The sequence below is a fragment of the Bufo bufo genome, chromosome 4 (assembly GCF_905171765.1).
Source record: "Bufo bufo chromosome 4, aBufBuf1.1, whole genome shotgun sequence".
In the NCBI taxonomy this organism is placed as follows: domain Eukaryota; kingdom Metazoa; phylum Chordata; class Amphibia; order Anura; family Bufonidae; genus Bufo; species Bufo bufo.
The window spans coordinates 251,952,610-251,977,650 of record NC_053392.1 but is presented as its reverse complement, the minus strand read 5'-3'; the positions used below and the strand labels follow the sequence as shown (position 1 = coordinate 251,977,650).

The 25,041-nt window shown below is 45.3% G+C and overlaps 1 protein-coding gene across 5 annotated transcripts in view; it reads right to left on the bottom strand.

Moving 5' to 3' along the window:
• The window catches only part of CCDC150 (coiled-coil domain containing 150), a 125,003-nt gene that overhangs the window by 40,657 nt on the left and 59,305 nt on the right, over positions 1–25,041 (bottom strand). For all 5 annotated transcript variants that reach the window (XM_040428507.1, XM_040428508.1, XM_040428509.1 and 2 more), the window contains 11 exons: positions 22,907–23,084; positions 21,627–21,695; positions 15,958–16,050; positions 15,447–15,530; positions 10,546–10,653; positions 4,429–4,491; positions 3,501–3,629; positions 3,251–3,420; positions 1,394–1,487; positions 1,156–1,304; positions 945–1,071 (listed from right to left, as the gene is read on the bottom strand). In XM_040428507.1, the coding sequence (XP_040284441.1) occupies positions 945–1,071; positions 1,156–1,304; positions 1,394–1,487; positions 3,251–3,420; positions 3,501–3,629; positions 4,429–4,491; positions 10,546–10,653; positions 15,447–15,530; positions 15,958–16,050; positions 21,627–21,695; positions 22,907–23,084 (1,264 nt within the window). The remainder of the gene's footprint in view (positions 1–944; positions 1,072–1,155; positions 1,305–1,393; positions 1,488–3,250; positions 3,421–3,500; positions 3,630–4,428; positions 4,492–10,545; positions 10,654–15,446; positions 15,531–15,957; positions 16,051–21,626; positions 21,696–22,906; positions 23,085–25,041) is intronic.

Here is a 25,041-nt window from a genome sequence, read left to right as displayed (position 1 = left end):
TTGCAGGAAAGCTTTTTGTTTGCGATCAACTTTCAGAAGAGGTCGGCGTTCCATGAAAGCCGCAGACTCTTTCTAGGCTGAAAACACACGCCTGGAAGTGAGGGTGTGGCTCGTATATGAAGAGCCTCCGCCCCTCCCACAAATGCAGGCTGACTAATCAGCCTTACCAACTTGTGGTCATGGCGGCTACGGCCAAGAGGTATCCGAAGAACCCTAGGGAGAGAAACAACGGGAACAACCTAACCCAGCTAGGCGTGTCTGACTAAATGGCTTGTTGTGAGCCCTAAGCCACTGTACTTCATTCACATGGGTTAGTTGCAGCTCAGCCCCATTCAAGTCAGTGGGGATGGGCTGCTATACTAAGCACAGCAGCTATAAATGTCCAGCACTCTGCTTGGAAAGCAGCTGTTTGGCAGGTGTGATGCCGATGTATTAATGATGACTTATCCTGAGGATAGGTCATCATTATTAATTTCTGGATAACCCCGTTAATCATAGATGGGAGGGGGTTATTGCCGAGATCACAGGACACTGGCCTTATCTCTAGCCTCTACATATCAGTAAGGGTACAACTACAGGACGTGGTCGTGTTGCGGTTGCAACATGGCCATATGGGCCTCAGCGGGTACTAATTAAAGTAACGAGGACCACCCTGTTTAGTCAGTCTGCATTGTTAATGGCTGTGCAGTACATCAATGGCCATTAACAATGCAGACCAACTAGACAGTGCGGTCGTCATTAGTTTAATCAGAGTGCGATCCGTGCAGCCACATGGCAATTGCTCTCAGTCACAACACGATGGACGAACACCATAATAATGACAGGAGGTTAAACTGGTCTTTAGGAGAAGTAATTTTATAGTATGAGCATGTTTTATTACTGCACTGCAGTTACTTTTTGTATGGGACATGCTTTCTAGGAGACACGGTTGTTCAATACAATACCTCTGTAACCTCCATTCTTGCTGCTTTCTTTGCTTCCTTAATCTCCACGTGGTGCTGTTTCTTTAAGGATAGAAGCTGCTCCTCAAATAGCTTTTGCTTAATTATGTAATCTTTCTCAGCTTTTGTCCTGCAAAGAAATCAAGGCACAATCTTGGTGAACTTGTCAGATAGAGATCGTGATCATAATTCTTTAGGATTGCAGTTATATTACTGGTTCAGAAACAATTGCTTCTCGTGTAATTCTTTGTTTTCAAGCTCTTTTTCTAAAGTAGAGTTTCTTTTTAAAGCCAGGTCCAATGCTTGGGCAAGCTTTCGGTTATCCTCTTGACCAATTGCAAGACATTTCTGCAGTGGTTCTACCTGATTAGAAAATATAACAGAGGAGTGGCAATATCCCATGATAAAGTATTCATAATGCGACAAAAAAAAAGACCCCTACTTCATGTTACCTCTCCACGTCTCTGGTGCTCTGCAGCATGTAGCCTTGTGTTGCATTCTAAAAGCTCGGCTTTTAGTTTCGCCATCTGTTTCCGGCTACGACCCCTAAGAAGAGAAGTACAAGTGTCAGATGCAAGATCAGAGAAACAGAACTTAATCTACATCATTATTTAACTGAATTACTAAATAACCATTTATTTTGTTTCGATAACTAAAAGTTATGCCCTATTCAATGGATAGGAGACAACTCTTAGTTACTAGAATACCACCTTAATACTTGGGTCAAACAATCCAGACCAGTTTACGGTATATTTGCATGGCACATATGTGGTCAAGTGATTGTAATGTATGGAGTATCGTAAGTAGATGTAGTTTTCTCAGTTGGTGATTGGTCTTGCATTTTCTAATTTATAGCTATAGGCTTCGTAGATAAAACATTTTTGTCATCTTCTTAAAGGCTATGAACACCTTCGGGGCATTTTTTTCTGATTGCATTTTACTTATTTTGGCCCAAAAAGTTTTTTCTTTACTAATCCACTCAGACGTGGTAAATGAGTGAAGGGGAGCTTATGTGGGGGTTCAGGTCTGAACCCGAACAACCCCTTTAAACACTGAGCAGTCATCTTGCTGCTCTAATGACGCCATGTATAGCCCTTATCTCTGAACTCCTGACAGCTCATAAACACTCATTTAAGGCCAAGTTCACACTTCAGTTATTTGGCCAGTTATTGTGAGCCAAAACCAGTAGTAAAGCCCACTCAGAGATCAGGTATAATGTAAAGATTTGCACCTGTTCTGTGTTTTTGACTTGCGCCTGGTTTTGGCTCAGAATAACTGATTTAAATAACTGACCAAATATCTGAAGTGTGAACTCAGCCATAGCCATATCCTTATCAGTTTAATAAGTGTTTATGGGCAGTCAGGAATTCAGACATAAGAGCTTTACATACAGACATCACCGCAGTAAAATGGCGGACTCAGTGTAACGCTTCGTGCACGCGACCATTTTTTAGGTCCGTGTCTGACCTGCAATTTTTACGAATCGCACATGAACGTTTCTATAGGTCTGCAAAAAAAAAAAACGGACAGCACACGGATGTCATCAGTGTGTTCTCCACATCTGGGCAGCAAATTATAAAACCTGTCCTATATCTGTCCGTATTACAGACGAGAATAGGGCTTTTTACAGCAGGTCCTGCAAAAATTGTGGGCTGCACACGGACCGCATTCATATTTTGTGGATCTGCGATAATAGAAAATTTACATTATGTAGCTGTTTCTCTCATTTCAAAAATGGAATCCCTATCGATCCACCAGAGATTGCAGACAGGGCAAGTGAAGAGGTTTGGCTATGCTTGCATCATGAGGTATATATTAAAACGGATCCCTCCAATGAATGCCATAAGTGGGTTCCATTGTAAAAGAATGTATGTGTATGTTTTTACTGGTTGCTATTGTATGAAATAGTGCAGTTTACAATGCTATACCATACGGCTTTTACCCAATATGCTGATTTATATCAGCTAGACACAGGCCAAAAGGATACTTTTTTGGCCGCTGCCTGATTAATGTTACTCTATGGCTACAGTATGTCAGGATCTTTCCAGTCATACACACTAAACAGCTATCACATATGTGATGTGAACACAGCCTTATTAGGACTATCTGACAGAACTTGCATGTAATGAGAAGCAGTATCATGTAATAAATACACTAACTGCCCGGACACTTTACATTAAAAAACGCATGATGCTTGCAGCCAAATCCAATGTAATGTTGTATTGGTTGCTGCACCTATTTTAACAGCTTTTTTTTGTAGATACGTTTGACATTGTAAAACTATACTTATAAAATACTTAATACATTACCTATCTTTGTGGAAACTTAACAGGTCATTGTCTTTCCGTCCTAATTCTGTCTGCAGTATTTCTAGGTGTTTCTGGAGCTTGGCATGAGAGGACAAGACATTTTCTAACGTTTCAGACATTCTGGTCCTCTCCTCACATAACTTAGACAGTTGCTGCTGAAGGGCAGATTTCTATATGGTATAAAATAGGTGGTGTTATAGGAAAGTAGTAGACATAGTTCATGAGCTTACATTCATTAAAAGTCACTCACAGCGTGCCCCTCCGTCTCCTCTAAGGTGACAATCTGCTGCTTGAGTCTTCTCTCTTCTTTGATGGCTTCATTTCTGGCCTGAGCTGCTAATGCGAGCTCTTCCTCTTTACAAAGTAATAAGTGTTCAGTCTGTTGATGGCATACATTTACAAATATATCACAAGATATTATTTTCAACCCTTTATAACCATTTCAATACCAGAGATGTATGTCATGGCACATCACAACTAGAAAATAAGGTCTACAGCTTAGAATTATATTAAAGCCTAGATTAACTTTCAAATGATACCAGGCTCAAAATATAAGGTGCAATTTCAGGGTACTAAACCGGTTTGAGGTCAGGGAGCATCTTAAAACTGTTTAGTTGCTGGTTCTGTGTTGCTATAAGGGAGGGATAAGAGGGGGGAAAATGCACACAACCTCAAGAAAGAAGAGCTGAACCTGCTACTATCATCTCTCCCTGTACAGCCTCCAGTGAGCCCAGGGGTGGGTACTACAGGAACTTTTCTTTATGTTCTCAACCCTTTTAGCAATCAGAGAGGACATTTGTTCTCTGACTGTATAGACAGACAAACATGAATGCTGCACACTTTCAATTTAGGAGGTGTTGTGTGGCTTGGCCACAAATATAGGCTGTGTGAATGGGACTTCTACTGGACTTCTGCTCTACTCAACAGTCTCACAGAAGTGAATGAAGCCTTTCACACATGCCCATCCCCATGCCATCAGCGATCATACATTTATCATCCATCCCTTGGATAGATGATAAAGGTTTTAAGCAAGAAAAGCTCTTTAATCCAAAGCCTAATGACAACATTGCATAAATAAAAAATTTAAAAACAATTATAAGAGCCACCAACTAAAGTTTTTGCAATTGCTTCAAGATAAAAGCAAGGAATTGTAAGACCACTCTGCACTCATGACTGACCTGCTGGAACTTTTCTTCTAATCTCTGTAGCTGAATTTTGCTTGAGTCAAGTTCTGAATTTACCTAGATTAACAAAACGAATAAATCTTAGTAATTCCTGACTAAAGCCTGATGCACACGGCCATATTACAGCTCCAGAACAGTCATAGGACATGAACAGAGGTACACGAGGTATCAATCAATGCCTCCCATTTCACATGTACATGAAATAGTTGTGGTATGCTCAACTGCATGCTACATTACAAAGCCATTTTTCCCTAGAAGCACTGCTACTAGTGAGAGGCTGCAATAACTTTTCTAGGGGTATGGCCACATGGAGCGAATTTTCACAGTGAAAATTCTGCTGAGGATTTTGTTGCAGATTGTACTACAGATTTGCCACAGGGCGATTTCACTGGTATGGTAGCTGAGCTGCAGTAACCTGGCACAGACACTACACAGTGGATGTAGCTTACTTCTGTTGACTTTGCCCACTGTATTGTTTTTGGTGCCAGGAGCTGCTGAAAATAGCTCACCAATGGCGGTGCAGGTGTGGGACCACTGCCAATCTGGTATTCCTGACCTATCCTGAGTTGAGGTCATCAATATCTAAACATTAGAAAACCCCTTTAAAGATGCCAAAAAATGAGATTTTTGTGGACTGACATGTAAAATCTCTTTCTCGACGAGTTCATTGGGGGATACAGGACCGTGGGTATAGCTGCTGCTGCTGCTGCTAGGATGCAACACTAGGCTAAAAAGTGTTAGCTCCTCCCGCCAGCTATATCCCCATCAGGAGAAAAAGAAATCAGAAATGAAATAACATAACAATAACCAGTGGGTCCGAACCCAAAACTGAGGACCCTACCAGTTAATCAACTGCCATCACCTGCGACAAAATTAGAAACAAAAACAAAGGGTGGGAGCTGCGTCCCCCAATGAACTCAGCGAGAAAGAGATTTTACAGGTGAATCCACAAAAATCTCGTTTTCTCACTCGTATCATTGGGGGACACAGGACTGTGGGACGTCCCAAAGCAGTCCACGGGAGGGAGAAACCACACTTCCATGGAAGTCACAGCTGCGGGAGTCTAAGACACCGCAGCCCGCAAGACCTTGTTGCCCAGAGCAGCGTCTGCCGATGCACCTGGTAGAACTTGGTAAACGTGTGCAGGGAAGCCCAGGTTGCCGCTTTACACAACTGTAAAGTGAAAGCCTGGTGGAAACGGGCCCAAGAAGCGCCAACCGCCCTGGTCGAATGAACTGTGATACGGAGGGGCGGAACCTTTCCCCGGGAGCTATACACCTCGGCAATGGCCAAGCGGATCTACCTGGCAATATTTCCTTTGGATGCTGCCAAACCCTCAGGAATAACGAACAGTTAATCGGTATGCCGAAACGACTCTGAAGCGGATAAATAAATCCGCAGGGCACGAACAAAGTCCAGCTGGTGGAGGGCCCGTTCCCTAGGATGTGAAGGCGAGAGACAAAATGAGGGGAGAACGATGTCCTCGTTGACATGGAAGGCGGAGACTACCTTTGGAAGAAAGGAAGGCACAGGGCGAAGCACAGTCTTATCTTGGTGCAGAAAAAGGAAGCGCTCCCTACAGGAGAGCGCCGCCAATTCCGACACGCACCTGATGGAGGTGACTGCCAACCGAAAAGGCCACTTTGCAGGAATGAAGGCGGAGAAAAAACGTGCCAAGAGGCTCAAAGGGAGCTGATTGGGGAGAACAAAGCACAAGGTTCAAATCCCAAGAGCATAAAGGGGGGCGATAAGGAGGCACAGTGTGAGCCACCCCTTGGAGAAAGGTCTTAACCGGGGCCTTTTGCGGCAGCGGTCGCTGGAAAAAGATTGCAACAGCCGACACCTGCCCCTTTAAGGAACTAAGAACAAGACCCAAATCCATTTGCAAAAAGGAGAGGATTGTGCGAAGGGAGAAAAGGAGCGGAGGGGGGCGACGGTCCGCACAGAAGAGCAGGAAAGACTTCCAAGTCCTGTGATATATCTTGGCCGATGTCGGCTTCCTGGCTTCAATCATGGTGCGAATGACTCCCCGCCGCTTCAGAATAGCCACACTGTCAAACGTAGTGCTTCTAAATGCTGGTGGAAGACGGGTCCTTGAGAGAGAAGGTCGTCCCTGAGCAATAGCGGCCACGGAGCGTCTCCTAGAAGAAGGATTAGATTTGTGTACCAGGCTCGGAGAGGCCAATTCGGGGGCGGTGAGAATCGTCTGGATGCCCTCCCTATTGATCCTGCGAAGGACCCGGGGTAGGAGAGGGAGATGGGGGAAGACTTACAGGAGGGAAAAGCTGTCCCATGGGGCCACCAGCACATCTACTGCGCATGCCTGGGGATCTCTTGTCCGCGAGATGAAGGTGGGAAGCTTGTGGTTGATCCTGGATGCCATCAGATCCACGTCCAGACGGCCCCAAAGGAGACAGATGGCGTCGAACACCTCTGGGTGCAGAGACCACTCGCCCGGGTCCACAGTCTTCCGGCTGAGGAAGTCCGCCATCCAATTCTCCACTCCTGGAATGTAGACGGCCGATAGCGCTGGTTCATGTTCCACAGCCCACTTCAGAATTTTGGTCGACTCCACCATCACCGCCCGACTGCGGGTTCCCCCTGGTGGTTGATGTATGCCACCGCTGTGGCATTGTCCGACTGGATCCGGACCGGCAGTCCCCTCAGGAGGAGCCCAATGAAGCAGGGACAAATGAATGACCCGAAGTTCCAGGATGTTGATGGGCCGTCTGAATTCCAACAGAGACCATTTGCCTTGGACTGTCCGAGGTGGGAAGATTCCACCCATCCGAGGAGGCCGCATCGGTGGTGATGATCGACCATGAGAACGGGAGAAAGGATTTGCCGGAGACCAAAGTTGGAGTCGAGAGCCACCACCTGAGTTCCGACCGCACCTGCGGAGGAACTCTGTGTCTTGTTCCAGGATGACAAGATCACCTGTTGGAAAGGACGAGTGTGAAATTGCGCAAACAGAAGTGCCTTTAAAGGAAGAGACCATCGTTCCCAAAACTTGCATGCAAAACTGGATCAAAAGGACGTCTGCCCCGGAGGAGAAGACGAACCGACCGCTGAAGGGAGGCAAACTGTCACTGCGGACGTGTCGAGAATTATGCCGAAGAAAGTAATCCGCCTGCTAGGATGCAGTGCTGATTTCTGGAAGTTCACCAGCCATCCGAAACGTGCCAGGGCAATGAGTAAACTGTCCTCGTTCTGATCGAAGGTCGCAGCTTTGACGAGGATGTCATCCAGATAGGGGATCAGGGTAATGCCCCTGGAACGGAGAAGGGCGAGGAGAGCCGAAGGGTAGAGCCAGGAACTGATAGTGGCGAGACTCCACTGCAAAGCAAAGAAAACGCTGGTGCACGGGAGCAATGGGAATGTGAAGGTATGCGTCCTGAATGTCCACTCGCCCCGTTCCAGAGAGGCAACCACGGAGCGGAGAGACTCCATCCTGAAGTGCTAGACCTTGACAAACCGGTTCAGCCACTTTAGGTCTAGAACCAGGCGAACGGATCCCTATTTCTTGGGGATAACAAACAGGTTTGAACAAAAACCTGTGAACTGCTTCACAAGCGGAACCAGGGAGATCGCTCCCCGGGCGAGAAGGGACTGTAATGCCTGAAAAAAGGCGGCGGCTCGAACCCGGTCTCTGGGCGGCTGGGAAAGGAAGAATTGGTCCGGCGTGGTGGAGGCCAACTCGATCTTGTAACCCAAGGTTACTATCTTGAGTACCCATTCGTCGGAAATGTGGGACCGCCAAACATCCTGGAAAAGGAGGAGCTGACCCTCCACCCGAGAGGGTGGGGGCGCCCCTTCATGCTGAAGATCGTCTAATGGCCGGGGCGGGTTGTGCCCACGGGTGCCAGGCTGGTTGGGGTTTAAAGGACGGTTTTCTCTTCTGCTCTTGATTGGAAACCCTGGGTGGTGCCCCTGCCAAAGGGGCGCGTGCCGGAGAAGCGGCAAAAGGAGTGCAAACGGGAGCTCGAGAGCCTGGAGCGAACCGGATGTTTGGCCTTGCCTTGTGGGAGGTGGGTACTGATACCGCCTGTGGCCTTAGAGATGATCTCGTCCAACAGAGTACCGAACAGACGAGAACCCGAAAAGGAAAGCCCCGTAAGGTAACGCTTTGACGAGGAGTCTACAGCCCAGACTTTAAGCCACACCTCACGCCGTAAGGAGACAGTGAGCGCGGATGAGCAGGCAACAAGAGAGCCGGAGTCCAAAGAGACCTCTCAGAGGTACTTCCCCGCCTGAGAGATCTGCAGGGCAAAAGACTGGAGGTCCGCCGGGGGAAGATCAGCCACGATGTCCTGATGCAGGCGAAGGGCCCATTCAGAGACCGCCTTAGCCTCCCACACTGAGGCAAAAATGGGACAAAGCACAGAGCCAACCACCGCAAAGGCGGACTTAGATGCGCGACGGCCGGGTCCACTTTGGGCGGGGATGACCATTTCGCAGAAAGGGGTATAACAGATCGAGGCGCTTAGAAGCGCTGAAACGACGATCTGGATGGGTCCCATGCCTTGGCAATAACAACCGAAAAATCGTCATGCAAGGGAAAGGCCTTAGGGGCTTGTCTCGAGCTGAGAAACGAAACTCCCTGGCAACTAGACAAAGGAGAGTCATCCTGAAACTGAAAGGTGTCGCGGACAGCCACGACCAAGCTATCTACCATGGAAGCAATCTTAGAAGATTGTTCCTGATCCAGATCAGACTCTGAATCAAGTATCTTCCCTTCGGACAGTGTCTCGTCTTGGAGGGAGGACATGTCCGAGCGTGGCCTCGGGGAAGGTGGAGACACCGAGCCGTCAGAAGAGAAAAAGTGTCCTGTTCTGGGCCGCTTGTAGGAAGGTAAGGGATGTGCAGGTGAGGACTGGTCAACCAATCGACCCATGAGAGAAAGGGTGGATTTGGAAACTTTCGATAGGTCTTCTACTGCCCGGGACACGGTGAGTGCCCACTCTGGTTCCACGCGGTCCGGGGGGCAGTGCGGCTGCTCGGGAGGGATGGCTAGGGCCGGTCTGGGCGCACGGCATGCGGTACACAGGGAGTCTGACTGGCTGCGAGGATTTTGCGCAACCGTAATGGGTGGGGGCTGGTGGGCGTCAGACGTGGGTTCAGACATGGCTCTAAGAGCTGGTCCCAGGACTGGAGGGATAGAGGTTGTCCCACCCAGACAAGCTGCAGGTGGAACCAGGTCCTTATGTCCCCCAGTGAGTCTTCCTGCCGACTGAGGTGCAGAGGGAGAGGAATGCCAGCTTCTCCCAGGGCTTGCGCAGGAAAAAGAGGCAACCACATCCTCCTAGGAGTGTCCGGCGGCCGAGGGCCCCGCCCTGCAAGCATAGAGGGCGGGGGGGAGGGTCTGGAGAAGGAGAGGGCAAGGAGGGAGGGCCCGATCCAGGTGACCCCTTGGCTGGCGGGAAGCAGGGGAGCGAGGCTGCCCTGATCCCCTTTTCTTCATGGGAGAGCTGGACTGGGAGGGAAGCCGATCCGGCCCATGGTCCCCGGGAGAACAGGGAGGCCAGGCGGCCCTGTTCCCCCAACCTGAAAAGGGAACAAAATAAAAAAGATATTTGAAGATAGAATTGAACCTGCAGAGCAGAGCTATAGCCGGCGTGAGGAGATAACACTTTTTAGCCTAGTGTCGCCTCCTAGTGGCAGCAGCAGCTATACCCACGGTCCTGTGTCCCCCAATGATACTAGCGAGAAAGGAGGATTTTTACTGTTGGTGTTTCTAACAGGAGTATTGATCTAGTTGTGAGATGCGCAATCCTCTTAATTATTTGGCATATCTTGAAAAGTCTAGATTTCAGATTCTGCTGCTCATACCTGTTAGGAACTGGCATATTAGGCGCAACTTGTGCCAGAAAACTGGCGGATGTAATCTTAAATTGCCCCAGTTTACACAACAATTTGAAATTATTCTACACCAGAAAACTACAGGAACATGGTCTTTGATAAATTCTCCCCTTAGAGCAACTTCCGTTCTAGAATATCTTCTACCAGACGCAGCATTGTACACACTCCATGTAGCATATGCATCCTCCTGCAAACGGTTCTGGCAGGTGCTTGAGGCCTTAGTCTAAAGCTGTAATATGTGTAACTGCTTACCTGGGTGTACCTGGCCTGTAAGGCTGCATTAAGCTGACGGAGTTTGGAATTCTCAGAGTGAACATCACCAAAAGACTGCAGATCAGACTGCAACTGCTCTACTGTGCTCTGCATTAAGAAGTGGAAAAAGAAATCAGCAAGCATAACATCAACACGACACGTGTATACTAACCAAACATCAACACGACACGTGTATACTAACCAAAGCTAGTGTCATGACTTTTTTTAAAATTTTCGTAGACATACATATGAGGGGCTTGTTCTTTGCCGGACAAGTTGTATTTTTTAAGGGCACCATTTAATTTACCATATATATTATAAAAAAAGGCAAAAAAAATTTTCTCTGGTCCCACCATGTTTTTTTTAGTTTTGTTTTTACAGAGTTCAGTGTGCATAAAGACCTTATTCTGTGTATCAGTATGATAACAGTAATACAAAATTTCAACTTTTTATTAAGTTTTCTACTTAAAAAAAATAAAAATCATAGCTTTAATTTTTTCTTTTCCAATACTGTGCATGATAAATATTAGAATAGTTCAGGCATGGGGCATGGCCTGGCTATGGAGGAGTAGAGACGGACATCACTTCACATCCTGCCTCTAGACTACTTGAGAGACCCTAATCTACCTCGCTAACATCAGTAAATCATATGAAATGGGAGTAAGAAAGAAGAAAAGCATGCCTGCATCTCTTAGTCAGCCAGAGAATCCTTTGTCACAAGGCATTGAAAGGTTCCTTTCCCCCGGATCACAGCGCTCACCTCCTGCACCATCTTCCTGGGAGGCTCTTGCGGACTAACCAACAGAGACACCTGGATCCTCCTCTCCCTCGGAGGCAGATATTCGGGGTCCCGCTGACCTGGACGGAGAATCGTGGGCAACATGCAATGCAGCCACGGCAATGGAGGTAAAAGGGGGAAATCCAAAGCAACGGACTCCTGCTCCGCTCCCACACGGCCCGACACTGGAAGTGCGGGATACCGCCATTGCCTTCACAAGGGTGAGTGGGAAAGTTCCCCGTTATATGAGCACCATCTCTCTAATCCTTCAACACCTTTGTCTTCCCCGGCTTCCCCCACTGGAAAATCCTCAGAGATGACCCTCATGGCCCCACAGCGGGAGGCTGGGGCATCTACTCTCACAGAACTGAGGGACCTCCATAAAAGGATCTCCTCTATCCCCAATAAAGATGGTATGGACATATATCTCCAGACTGGAAAAAGTGTACAGGGCAGAGGTCAATAACATTAAAAATTAAATGCTCTCTCTGGGGGAGAGGGTGACATATATAGCAATCTATGGTGGCAGTGTTAAGGCTACTTTCACATTAGCGGTTTTCTTTTCTGGCATAGAGTTCCGTCACAGGGGCTCTATACCGGAAAATAACTGATCAGGCATATCCCCATGCATTCTGAATGGAGAGTAATCCGTTCAGGATGCATCAGGATGTCTTCAGTTCAGTCATTTTGACTGATCAGGCAAAATAGAAAATCGTAGCATGCTACGGTTTTATCTCTGGCGAAAAAAACTGAAGACATGCCTGAGTGCCGGATCCGGCATTTTTTTCCATAGGAATGTATTAGTGCCGGATCCGTCCTTCAAAATACCAGAATGCCGGATCCGTCCTTCCGGTCTGCGCATGCGCAGACCTTTAAAAATGAGAAGAAAAAAAAAATACCTGATCCGTTTTGCCTGATGACACCGGAAAAACGGATCCGGTATTGCAGTGCATTTTTCAGACTGATCAGGCATTTTTCAGACTGATCAGGATCCTGATCAGTCTGAAAAATGCCTGATCAGTCTGAAAAAATGACATCCGTTTGCATAGTTTGCCTGACGGAACTGCCTGACGGAATCAAATAACGCAAGTGTGAAAGTACCCTAAGCAGGACATACAAGAATCCATTATAGAGTCGCACACTTTTCAGCTGCACTACCTCACAGACATGTTGGATGATGCTGGAAATAGAGGAAGGCGAAATAATATAAGAGTAAGGGGCCTTTCTGAATCGGTGGCTTCTAAGGACTTGGACAATACATTGCGCTCTATTTTTAATGATCTCTGAGGAGTCCCTCAAGATACACCATTGGAGCTAGACAGAGCCCATCGCGCATTAGGGCCTAAACCTGTTGACCCAGGCGGGGTCAGAGATGTCATATGTCAGGTACACCACTATCAACAGAAGGCGGCCATCATGAAAAAAGCCAGGGAGGCTGGCCAGGTGCAATACCAAGGCTCTCATATACAAATCTTATCAGATCTTTCACACTTTACATTGCTGAAAAGAAAGGCTTTGCGCCCCCTGCTGTCAGTTTTGCAACAACACAAGATTGAATATACTTGGGGATTCCCCTTTCGCTTGCAGGTTCGCTTAGGGTACTTTCACGCTTGCGGCAGAGGACTCCGGCAGGCAGTTCCGATCCAGCAATCCGGACGCAAACGGATGCATTTGCGAGACGGATCTGGATGCGGATCTGTCTGACAAATGCATTGCAATACCGAATACATCTTTCCGGTTGTCATAATTATTTTTTTCTCATTTTTAAAGGTCTGCGCATGCGCAGATTGGGAAACCGGATCCGGTTTTCAGGAACACTTAGTACCGGGTCCGGCATTAATATATTTCAATGGATCCGGCATTATGGCAAGTGTTCAGGATTTTTGGCCGGAGAGAAAACTGCAGCATGCTGCAGTATTTTCTCCATCCAAAAAACAGAAGAGGGACTGAACTGATGCATCCTGAACGGATTGCTCTCCATTCAGAATGCATTAGGATAAAACTGATCAGTTCTTTACCTGTATTGAGCCCCTGTGACGGAACTCAATACCGGAAAAGAAAAACACTAGTGTGAAAGTACCCTTAAATGGTCAGACAGTGACACTCCGCCATCCCAAAGACTTACCATCTTTCTCTGCGGCACTGGACATTGCACTAGTGAAGATCTTGGAGTGGCCCGCTCTCCCAAGTAGCACCACGATGGAAGCAGCTCCACTGCCCCGGAGGGAATCTAGACCACCTCGTCGTATAGTCAGTCGTACTGCCAGAGGCCCAGACATGACATGCGAGACCTCCACAGAGTGAGAACACGTGAGAATCCAGCTTTCTATATCCAGATCAGGTCCTTACAGTCACTGACCTGTTATACTGAGGAACCAGGGCATTTAGTCTTCTATACCTGGATCAGGTCATCGCAGAAATTGACCCATTATACCGTAGAAAATTGAAAGTAATACCCGATACGGGCACCTGTTTAGATTTGTTTATTATTACCATATGCTCATAACTTATGATTGGCTTCTCTATCTATCTCGTCTGGGTCTGCCCTCGGGCCTAGGGGTTCCCCCACTGGGGGAGGGGAGGGTAAGAGCCTGGACGGCGGATTCACACGAACATGGCATTCTATGTGATATGTGTGATGTTTATCTTCGCAGTATTTCTGCCTTGGTGAAGCCACCACAAGTATGGAGACTATCCTCTTAATCATAGTTTAAAGTTGTACATTTGTGATGTTTCTAACTTACCATCATCTCACATATTATTTTGGGTCTCTCTTTGTGTGTCTGGGGGGGTAGCTCCTCTGTTGAATGTCCGTCCCCGCACAGGGATTGACGTCTATTTGACGTGGGACACACTTCCCTTATTGCTTTACATCAACAAGGTCTTTCCGTGTCCACACTGGACGTGACTTAATATCTTTATCACTTATTCTTTATTTTTAAAGCGTCCTCCTATTCGTTTCTTCTTCTCTCTTTCTCTTTTCTCTCTCACTTCTTTTCTTTCTACTCTTTTCTCCCCTTTACTTTTCCTTCCTTCCCTTTTTTTTATTTTGCTTTTCTTGCACTGAGATGACGGTCCTAAATTTTGGGTCCCTGAATGACCGGGGATTTAGTACACCCCAAAAGCGTTCACAGATTCTCTACCATATGCATAAACAGAAGGTGCAAAATTAACTTTTACAAGAGACACATTTTAAAAAGAGACATGTCCCGTCGGTCCGAGATAGGTATTTTACACAATGGTACCACAACTCAAGCCCAGACCCAAGGTCTAGAGGAGTCTCTGTGGCCTTACATAAATCCTTACAGGGGAATGTGGTGAATGTTGAAATGGATGGAGAGGGGCGCTATATATAATTTATCAAATTACAGATTTACTCAACCTTAGTTACTGTGGTTAACTGGTATTTGCCAAATCAATGAGAGCTTTCTACTTGCAGATCTTTCCTGAATCAATTATCTGATTTTGCGAAAGGACAGGTGATGGTCGGAGATTTTAATTTAAGGCTAGATCCAATCATGGATTCCACCACAGGTCAGGGCACTGCTCCTCGCCGGCAATTGAGATCCTTACTTTCTCACCTCCACTCCTTACAGTTTGTAGACGTCTGGCGGATCCTTCACCCACAAGGTAAAGACTACACTTTTTATCCCCCTCCCCACAAGTCTTACAGCCGTATAGACCTTTTTCTTGTCAGTCACAATACCTTAGCATGGAAACCCCAGGCCACCATTGGGGATATATTATTCTCTGATCATGCACCGATCTTCCTTTCAATAGAGCGACCTGTTGCTGTGCATAGGCCTTGGAATTGGAGGTTAAATGATAACCTCCTTAAAGACACAGCATGTGTGGCTGACATCCAGAAAACAATAGGAGACTTCTTACAGATACATGCCTCTGATAATACTCCCTTACCAACGAAGTGGGGGGCGTTAAAATGTGTTATTAGAGGAACTTTCATCAAACATGGTACCAGACTGAACTTTCTCTACATGATAAATGCCACTTGCTGAAGTGAGAACTCCTTTCAGGAATTGATGTGGTTGCCGTTAATACGCAAATGTAATATTAAATAAATATAGATATATATATATATATATCTCTATCTGTTAGATCTCACCTGCAGTTTCCCTTTTTCATAAGCCAGTTTGTTCTTGCTATCCGTCAGTTCATTTAACAACAACTCCACCTGTCTCTTTGCATGCTAAAAAGAGAATGAAAAAAATACTAGTAAGGAAGGAAGTTAAAGATAGTGTGTGACAAGGCAGATCAGACTGCTTAGGGTTAGCCCAAGCAAGAATGAAAAAGGGGCTTTACTAGAGCAGAGCATCATTCTTAGGCTTCTTTCACGCCGACGTTAGGATTGTCCAGCAGGCACACGTGAGCTGCCGGAAGTCTTCTCCGGCCCCATTCACTATAATGGGGCCAGGTCGGAGATGCGGCTGCAGCACAGCAAACATGCCAAGAGGCAGCCGGACAAAAACTGCAGCGTGCTTGGAGCGGACTTCCATCCGTGTGCAAACGTTAGTACAGATCCGGCAGGCTGTTCCCCTGCTGGAACAGCCTGCCGACCAATCCTAAAGCCAGTGTGAAAGAAGCCTTAGTCACTGAGGGGATTAAACTATCTGTACCTGTTCTTGCTCTAGTGCTGCCACGCGTTCTACAAGACGTTTATTTTCTTGCTCTTGCACCCACAGAGAACTCTGGAGTAACTCCTGTTCCAGCTGCAAAATATTAGCTGCCATTTAAAAAGATGCCACCTGAAATAGATGCACAGTAAACACACTGCCTGCTCAAAAGGAACCATTTATATAAAGCAGACCTACTAGAAGAGGCCTTTAGAATACAATAAGCATATGAAAAATGTTTATCTGACTCAGCGATCATATCTCAGCATTGACGATATTCAAGGGGTTGTCCGGTTTTCCTATACTGACCTATCCTATTCTAAGGTTGGCTAGAAAACCGGACAACCTCCTTAAAAAAATGTTAATAAACACTGAAAGACTATTTTTAGTTTTCTCCTGTTAGGCCACACTAGCATTCTCCTTTTTATCCCAATTTCCAATGCAGATGAATAGTTCCCAGCACATAAATAGGAACTCTCATATAAAAAGTTTAAAAACATTCCCTTCAGCCTTGTGCTAGGATTCAGTACCATTTTTGGTAACTGAAGAATTGCAGATTTAAATATTATTATTGGGGATAATTATTATGTCCTTCATATACAATCGAGTCACAATATTATGACCACTTCCGACTTCAGCAGTGTGTAGCTCATCAAGAAAGTCGTGAGCTGGCTTGGTGGGTATGTAAGGTGTGCGAGAGGCTATTTGCACACATATCCCTCTTTGCTCTCATGGGTAAAAGGAGCAATTTAATCAGAGTTGCAAAAAGGGATGATTTTTTGCTTTTGGGCGAAGGAGGCAGTATTTCTGAAACTGCGCAGCTTGTGAACCGTTCACGTGGTGATGTGGTCAAAGTGTTTTGAGAGTGGACAAAAGGCACCATTGCGAATAAGCGACGTGGAAACTGCAGATGTAAGATGTGAACATCGGCTACGAAGGTGCGTGAGGGCGGATCGACATGATACAGGGAAGCAACTCCCTGCCAAAATGAATCAGGGAGCTACCAATCAGGTGCTTAAAACAACAGTTCAGCTACATATGGGGCTCTGAAGCAGACGTATGGTCACTGCACCTTTGCTAACAAATTTGCATTGAAAGAAATAGCTTCAATATTCGCAGCAGTATTGGAATTGTACCTGGACTGATCGGCAAAGAGTTGCCTTCTCTGGTAAATCACCTTTTCTGCTTCAGTTGGACATTGGCATGTCAGGCGAGGAACATCAGAGAACACCCTGTAACCAACCATTGCTGGAAGAACACAAGCTGGTGGTCTCAGCGTTCGGGTCTGGGGAATGTTCTCTTGGCATTCTCTGGGCCCACTCTTCCATATGAAAGGCACTCTCAACCAATTTGGATACAAATCCATCCTGACTGTCTTCCCTGGGGCAGATGGGATCTTCCAGCAAGGCAATGCAACATTGGTTGGAAGAGCATGACCAAGACTTTCAAGTACTACCCCGGCCCCCTAATTCGATCAACGTGTTTGCCCTATGGATCCTCCCCACACACCCTCCAGCAGCTGTGGGATGCACTGCAGTCAGCATGGCTCCAGATATCTGTGACAACCTACCAGGACCTTATGGAGTCACTCCCAGCCCATCTAACTGCTGTCCGTGCTGCAGACGGCGGTTACTCTGGATATTAGCCGATTATAATAATGTGACTTGACTGTGTATGTTGACATACTCCCAGAAAATAATTTCAACAGTCTGAATGGCCATAAAATTCAATGTTTCAGTGAGTAGCACAGTAAAAGTGAGAACACCTTTTGGGATAGACACCTCTTTCTCATACTCTAGCATACAAGGAATACATGCACATTTATGCTACGTGTGAGAACTTTCCATGTCAAAACCTCGCCTCACTACTATTTGACAATGCATTTCATGATTTTGCATATTGAATGTTTACACTTACACTTACCAGGTGAATTTAAGAAACCCTTTACTGAGTTGGTCTTTTAACACCTTCCCGTCCCATGCTGTAGTACTAGGTAGGGATCGACCGATTATCGGAAGTACCGATATTATCGGCCGATATTAAGGATTTTGCACATTATCAGTATCGGCATCTAACCTTGCAGATATGCCGATAATGTGTATAAAGCGAATACTAGTGAGCGCTTATGGAAGCGCTCACTAGTATGCATCGAATGCCGGGAGCGGGGAAGAAGCGCAGCAAGCGCTTCCGATACTCACCCTCCCTGGTCTTCTTTGATGGGGCCCGCGCTGCTCTGTCCTGACCCCGTACAGTGTCAGGACGTAGTGTGCACACTATGACCTGATGCAGCATGCTGTCAGGTGACAGTGCAGCGCGAGCCGGAGAACACAGGGGAGAGTGACACCGGACCCGGAGATAAAGAGGAGCCGCGGCGCAGAAGAGGTGAGGAGTTTTTTTATTTTGTTCATCTGAGGTCTGATAGGGGTTAAATAAAGTCTGATCTGAGGTCTGATAGGTGTTAATTAAAGTCTGATCTGAGGTCTGATAAGGGTTAATTAAAGTCAGTGAGAAGGGGGGGCATGGTGTGGAAATTGGCATTTGGCACTAGTATATTATAAATGTAAAATTATAAATTGACTACCAACTAAGGGCTTTATTAACTTATAATTTACCGTACATTTATAATATACTAGTGCCAAATGCAAATTCCCACCACCTCAGTGACTACCAACTAATATAATATATATTATAATTTATAAAATATCGGTATAAATTATCGGCTATCGGCCTGAAAGTTCACCGATTATCGGTATCGGGTCTAAAAAATCTATATCTGGCATTCTCTGGGCCCACTCTTCCATGTGAAAGGCACTCTCAACCAATTTGGATACGAATCCATCCTGACTGTAAGAAGTCAATGATTCCTATTCAGAATGGTCCCAGGTTATAAGTGGTGTACCCCAAGGTTCAGTGCTGGGCCCTCTATTATTTAATTTATTTATTAAAGATATTGAGGACGAGATTAATAGCACCATATCTATTTTTGCAGATGACACTAAGCTATGTAGTACTGTACAGTCTATGGAAGATGTCCATGAACTACAGGCTGACTTGAACACTCTGAGTGATTGGGCATCAACTTGACAAATGAGGTTCAATGTGGACAAATGTATACATCTTGGTAGTAATATGTGCTTCATATGTCCTAGGTGATGTAGCACTGGGAGAGTCACTTATAGAGAAGGATTTGGGTGTCCTTGTAGATGGTAGATTAAATAACAGCATACAATGTCAATCAGCTGCTTCTAAGGCCACCAGGATATTGTCATGCATTAAACGAGGCATGGACCCGCGGGGCAGACATGTAATATTACTAGGACTTTATAATATTCGATAACGGGATTTGCTGTCGACAAATCCAGTTATCGAATAATTGCCGATTCGTTGCTATGCGGGCGGGTGGTTTACTTTAAATCAGCGCATCTTTATTTTAACTTACAATGAAGCTCTAGTAACAGGCAGAGCAGGGGGGCGGCGTAACGTCACTTACTCACGTGACGTGCCTGCTCTGCCTGCGTCATTCATAAAGTGGGCGGAGCAGGCACGACGCGTGAGTGAGGGACTTTACGCCGCCGCCCGCTCTGCCTGTTACCGGAGCTTCATTGATTTTGTAAGGTATTAAAGATCAATTCATAGCGCTGATTTAAAGTTTAAGTAAAAGTTACTGCAGGGTAATGGTTAAGGAATACTCTTTAGATATTGCTGTGAGCGGCGGGGCCGGTGTATTGGGACTCAGGAGACACTGTTATGGGGGAGATCTGTGGATGATACAAATAGCATAAGATGCTATATAGTGTCATTCACAGATCCCCCTCCCCTTAACAGTGCCAGTGCCATCCACAGATCCCCCTCCCCATAGCAGTGCCATCCACAAATCCCCTCCATAACAGCACCATCCACAGATCCCCCATAAAAGTGCGCCATCCACAGATCCCCCACGGCACATAGCGTGTAAGAAGAGAGCTAGCCTCAGCCCTGACCATGTGGACATGTTGTCTTTTTTACATTTTTACAAAGTTTTTATAATTATGTAACTCCTAAATTTGTTTTAATATGGCCTTTGAACATAATTTTTCAAGTAAAATCATATAAACCCCTTTTTTTTGTCATTTTGGTGTTTTTTCCTGATTAATAGATGAAATTATGGACAACTAATCGATTATTCAAATAATCGTTAGCTGCAGCCCTAAATACTACCACTTTACAAAGCGCTGGTGCGGCCTCATCTGGAATATGCAGTTCAGTTCTGGGCACCAGTACATAGAAAGGACGCTCTGCAGCTGGAAAAAGTACAGAGGAGAGCGACTAAACTGATAAGGGGCATAGAGGGTCTTAGTTATGAAGAATGATTAAAATAATTACATTTATTTAGTCTTAAGAAGAGATGTCTAAGGGGGATATGATTAACCTATACAATTATATAAATGGGTCTTACAAAAAAAATTAAAATGTCCTCAAGGGGGCACTGCCTCCGACTGGAGAAGAAAAAGTTCAGTCTCCAGAAGCGTCAAAGCTTCTTTACTGTAAGAACTGTGAATCTGTGGAATAGACTTCCTCAGGACGTGGTCACAGCAGGAACAGTGGACAGTTTCAAAAAGGGTTTAGACGGATTCTTAAAAGTAAAAAACATTAATGCTTATGAAAATGTGTAGAAATCTGATTCTCACTTCCTTCTGGGATTCGGGTCCCCACCTATCCCTTGGTTGAATTTGATGGACGTTTGTCTTTTTTCAACCGTATTAACTATGTAACTATGATCCCTAGTACTAGGTAGTGGGAACTGTACAGTTTGCAGAAATTGAGAGTAACGGGTGATGGTGTGGGCATAGAAGGTGTGCTCAGGCCATCTACAGCAGGAATGCTGCTCCCGGCTGCAGCGCTCCTGAACGTTTTATCACTTCAATTACACATTCAATAGCAACTGCTGCATCCAAGCTATCGGTGTAAAAGGGCTCCCTCTGTCATCCCAGTCACCCCACAATCCTACAGGATTCGATCACCAGGTGCTGCTATATTGCTATGGCAGCTTGAGCCCTAAGGGCTCTTTCATACAAGTGTGTGAGAGGGATCGTGTGGTCTGGAATACAGAAGCGCACGGCATTATCATGATTGATGCTGTGTGCCTCTAGCTGACCTTTATGTAACAGAATCATACTGACATAAAGCTGTTAGTATGATTCCGGTACAGAAAGGTCAGACAGGGGCACATAGCATTATCAATCATGCGCTTCTGTAGTCCAGACCGCATGATCCCTCTCTCACACAGAGAGCAATTCCCACAAGGAGTGTTAAAGAGCCCTGACCGTGGCCCCCAGGTCTGACATGTCTAATAGGCTGCCTGTTGACAGAATACCGAAAAGGCAGGTAGAAAACAAGAAATGCTTTCTTACAGAAAAAAAATATTATGCATATTATATGGTGGAATAACACCATTGGCAGAAAAATGGTGGCTCTCAGAATATGGCAATGCAAAAACAAATGATTTTTATGTGTTGTGCAAAAGTAGTAAAATAATAGGAATCCGATTGTCTGCCATGGGTACCTAAGACAGTTTTCCTTTGCACCAGTTTTGATAAATCTCCCCCTTTATTTTCAACAAGTAATTCTGCATTTTGATTCATGGACAAATTGTTAGCAAATCCATTTAAAAGGCAGATAAGTGTAGAAATTACCTTGTTTTCAGTCATCTGAACTTCCAAGTTTTGTTTTTTCGCCAAGAAATCATCAAGAGTCTTATAAAGCTGCATAAAGCAAAGGTTAATATTTCTAACAATTGTGTACAGCACAATGAACATATAGCAGGTATCAACACATATTACTAATACAGACATGCAGTCCCATGGACAGTTTCCTGCATTTTCACTATTTGGATGAAACCAAGAGCACAGTGATTTCTTATGCTGCCTTCTTGGAATGGCAAGTGTGTTGAAAAAAATGGGCAGCATGAAATTAGAAAGAATTGACTCATGGGTGGTGTGTGGTTCTGGTGCTGATCAGAGGGATGTGGGGTGTCGGACCACTGCCAATCAGCTAGTGATGGCCTATCCTGAGCTCAACAACCCCTTCAAGAGTTACTGGCTGTTTGTTCAAAGTAATTAGGGGAGATTTATTAAAGGGGTTCTGCAGTTCTTTTAAACTGATGACCTATCCTCTGGAAAGATCATCAGCATCTGATCGGCAAGGGTCCGACACCTGGGACCCCTGCCGATCAGCTGTTTGAGAAGGCAGCGGCGATGGCAGTAGCGCTGTGGCCTTCTCGCTGTTTACCGCAGGCCCAGTGACGTCATGACCAGTGACACTGGCCTGGGCGCAGCTAGGGCCAGGCCAGGGATACTAATCGTGACGTCACTGGGCCTGAGGGAAACTGAGAGAAGGCCACGGCGCTACTGCCATCGCCGCTGCCTTCTCAAACAGCTGATCGGAGGGGGTCCAGGGTGTCGGACACTCGCCGATCAGATACTAATGTTCTATCCAGAGAATAGATCACGAGTACAAAATAACTGCAGAACCCCTTTAAGTCTTATGCCCCAAAAGCGCACACCATATCTGTGCCATAATTTGAGTTTTTTTGAGCTTCACTACTTTTCTAAAGTTGCAAAAAATAGGCAGGGCTTAGAAGGAGGGGCGGAGCCTCCACTGCCTGCTAGATTTACAATATTTTACACCAGCCCCTAGCTGGCAGGTGCGTCTCACTGCAGCGCACAGGAATTCAAGAATGGTGTAGGAGACACCATTCTTGATATATCTCCCCCATTGTGTGCATATGTGTTTCTGACAAATCAAAAGGTAGATTATGAACCACAACTTGGGACAGGGACAAAAGTGAGCTGTAGAATACATCATCAATTGGAAATAAGATAAAAATGATAAATGTCTGCATAAGATGTTTTGTGTAATGTCTCCTAAATAACAACAATTAAGAAATGCGAAGAGAGATTCGACGGTGTGATACCTCATCCTGTAGCAGTAACTTTTCATTTTCTAATTCTGCCTTATCCTGAAGGGCAGAGTTCAGATCAGATCTCAGACAAGCAATGGTGTTCTCTTGCATTTCCACTTGCACAGAGGTTTTCTGCTCTAGATGTGCAGCTTTTTCCTTACACTTACTGTGCTCAGTACGGAGTGATTCCCTGTAAATTACACAGCAATGGTTACTGATGACTACTAAAAAGACTTTAAAAAGGGAAAAATACACAGCAACCCATTTTTTCTTGTTTTTTTAACCCGTCAATCAGACAGGGTCTGAACTCTCGAACGCCTATCTTTGTTAAGCTGGCCATACACATTATAATTTTGTAAGCCGAAACCACCAAGAATGGCTGGTTCGGCCGACACACTAATGTGTGTGGGGAGCTCACGACTCTTCCATGCCAGATTGTAAGAAATACAGGTTTTTGAACTAATATATGCATTATATTGCATTATATTGTATAGATTATGAGGGATTTACTTGTGTGAATCAGACAGAGAAGACGGGTAAGTCACTGTATGGGTGAATGCTGTATATACTTCATTAGTATGTATCTAGCTCCTTTTGTCTTACTCTGATTCTCACAGATAAAGGTCTTGTAGGATCCTGTATCTCTTACATATGCTGATTGGCACCCAAAATGTGTGAATAAGAGCAAAGTGTCATAAAATGGTAAAATAACTGGTTGACCAAGATTCAGTTTCTGGAAAGGCCCACAGACTCTCAGATAACCGATATGGGGCGATGGCAAGGAGGGGAGTGTTGATAACTTTCAAGGGATAAAAGATCCATGCTTTGGGGGGTAAAGGAAGCTGGAGGAGAAGCTGGGGGGAGAGAACTTGGAAGGGAGAGAAGGAAAGGGAAGGGGACAGGAGAGGAGACTGGTGGGGAGGCCTAAAAAGGCCCTGTGTGGTAAATATGTACTGTTAGGTTTAAGGAGTTGTCTGTTGTATAAGTTTTGTCATCTTGGATTGGTGAAGTAATTGTAATTATTGTTATGTGTGTATAAGTCTCCATCTGTAATATTTATTTATTTTTGTTACACTGTAACTCCATACTCATCAATAATACTGTAATATCAATTTTACACACTATACAATATATCTTTTTATAAGTTCACTCTTGTGTCTCATTTATTGCATCCAACCTTCGAATCAGACCCAGTTAGTAGGACATGTTGGCTCAAGTAGCTCGGAGAAACCTTGGCGCAGTGCTCGGGCTCAGACATGTCCTCTTAGTAGGACATGTTGGCTAATCTCTCAATTTTAACATCAGTTTGAGGGCTTAAGAAGATCGCAGAATGCACCTGTCTTTGTTATTAGATTGTAATACTGTTTATCACATCCACATAATTGCTATCTTGTGTGGGATGTCTTTTGTGGTACTTGTGGTCTGCTGCGGGCATCCTCCATTGTATGCATTTTTGCTGGGGATCGCCATTAGCAACGGGCCACAAGTGCGGAATTTGCTCCCCTGTATGTATGTATGTATGTATGTATGTATGTATGTATGTATGTATGTATGTATGTATATATATATATATATATATACACACACACACACACACACACACACATATATATATATATATATATATATATATATATATATATATATACACATAACCACATATGGGTTTGAGCACTTCCATATACAAGCAGATTAACAGAAATGACGTGGTGTTAAACAGGCAGGAAGTGTATAAACTCCAATTTAAATGTGACTGTTTTCCATCCACAGGCTACATTTAGGTGCACCTGTGAAGCCTGGGCCATACCAGCCAGTCTTGAGTGGGACTCGCAGACTCCTCCCTCCTCCCATTGCTGGCATGGTAGATGCTGGAGTTAAATGGTGAGTTGTCTGTGAGTCGGACCTCACACTCCTGTAATTCGCCCACTGGCCCCTGGTATTGCCCATACGGCTCAGGTAGGTGAGTGTTAGGACCCGAGCTACTTGAGAAACCTTGGCGCGGTGCACGGGCTCAGACATGTCCTCTTAGTAGGACATGTTGGCTAATCTCTCAATTTTAACATCAGTTTGAGGGCTTAGCAAGATTGCAGAGTGCACCTGTCCTTGTTATTAGATTTTATTCACACTTGAAGCAAATGCACAAAACA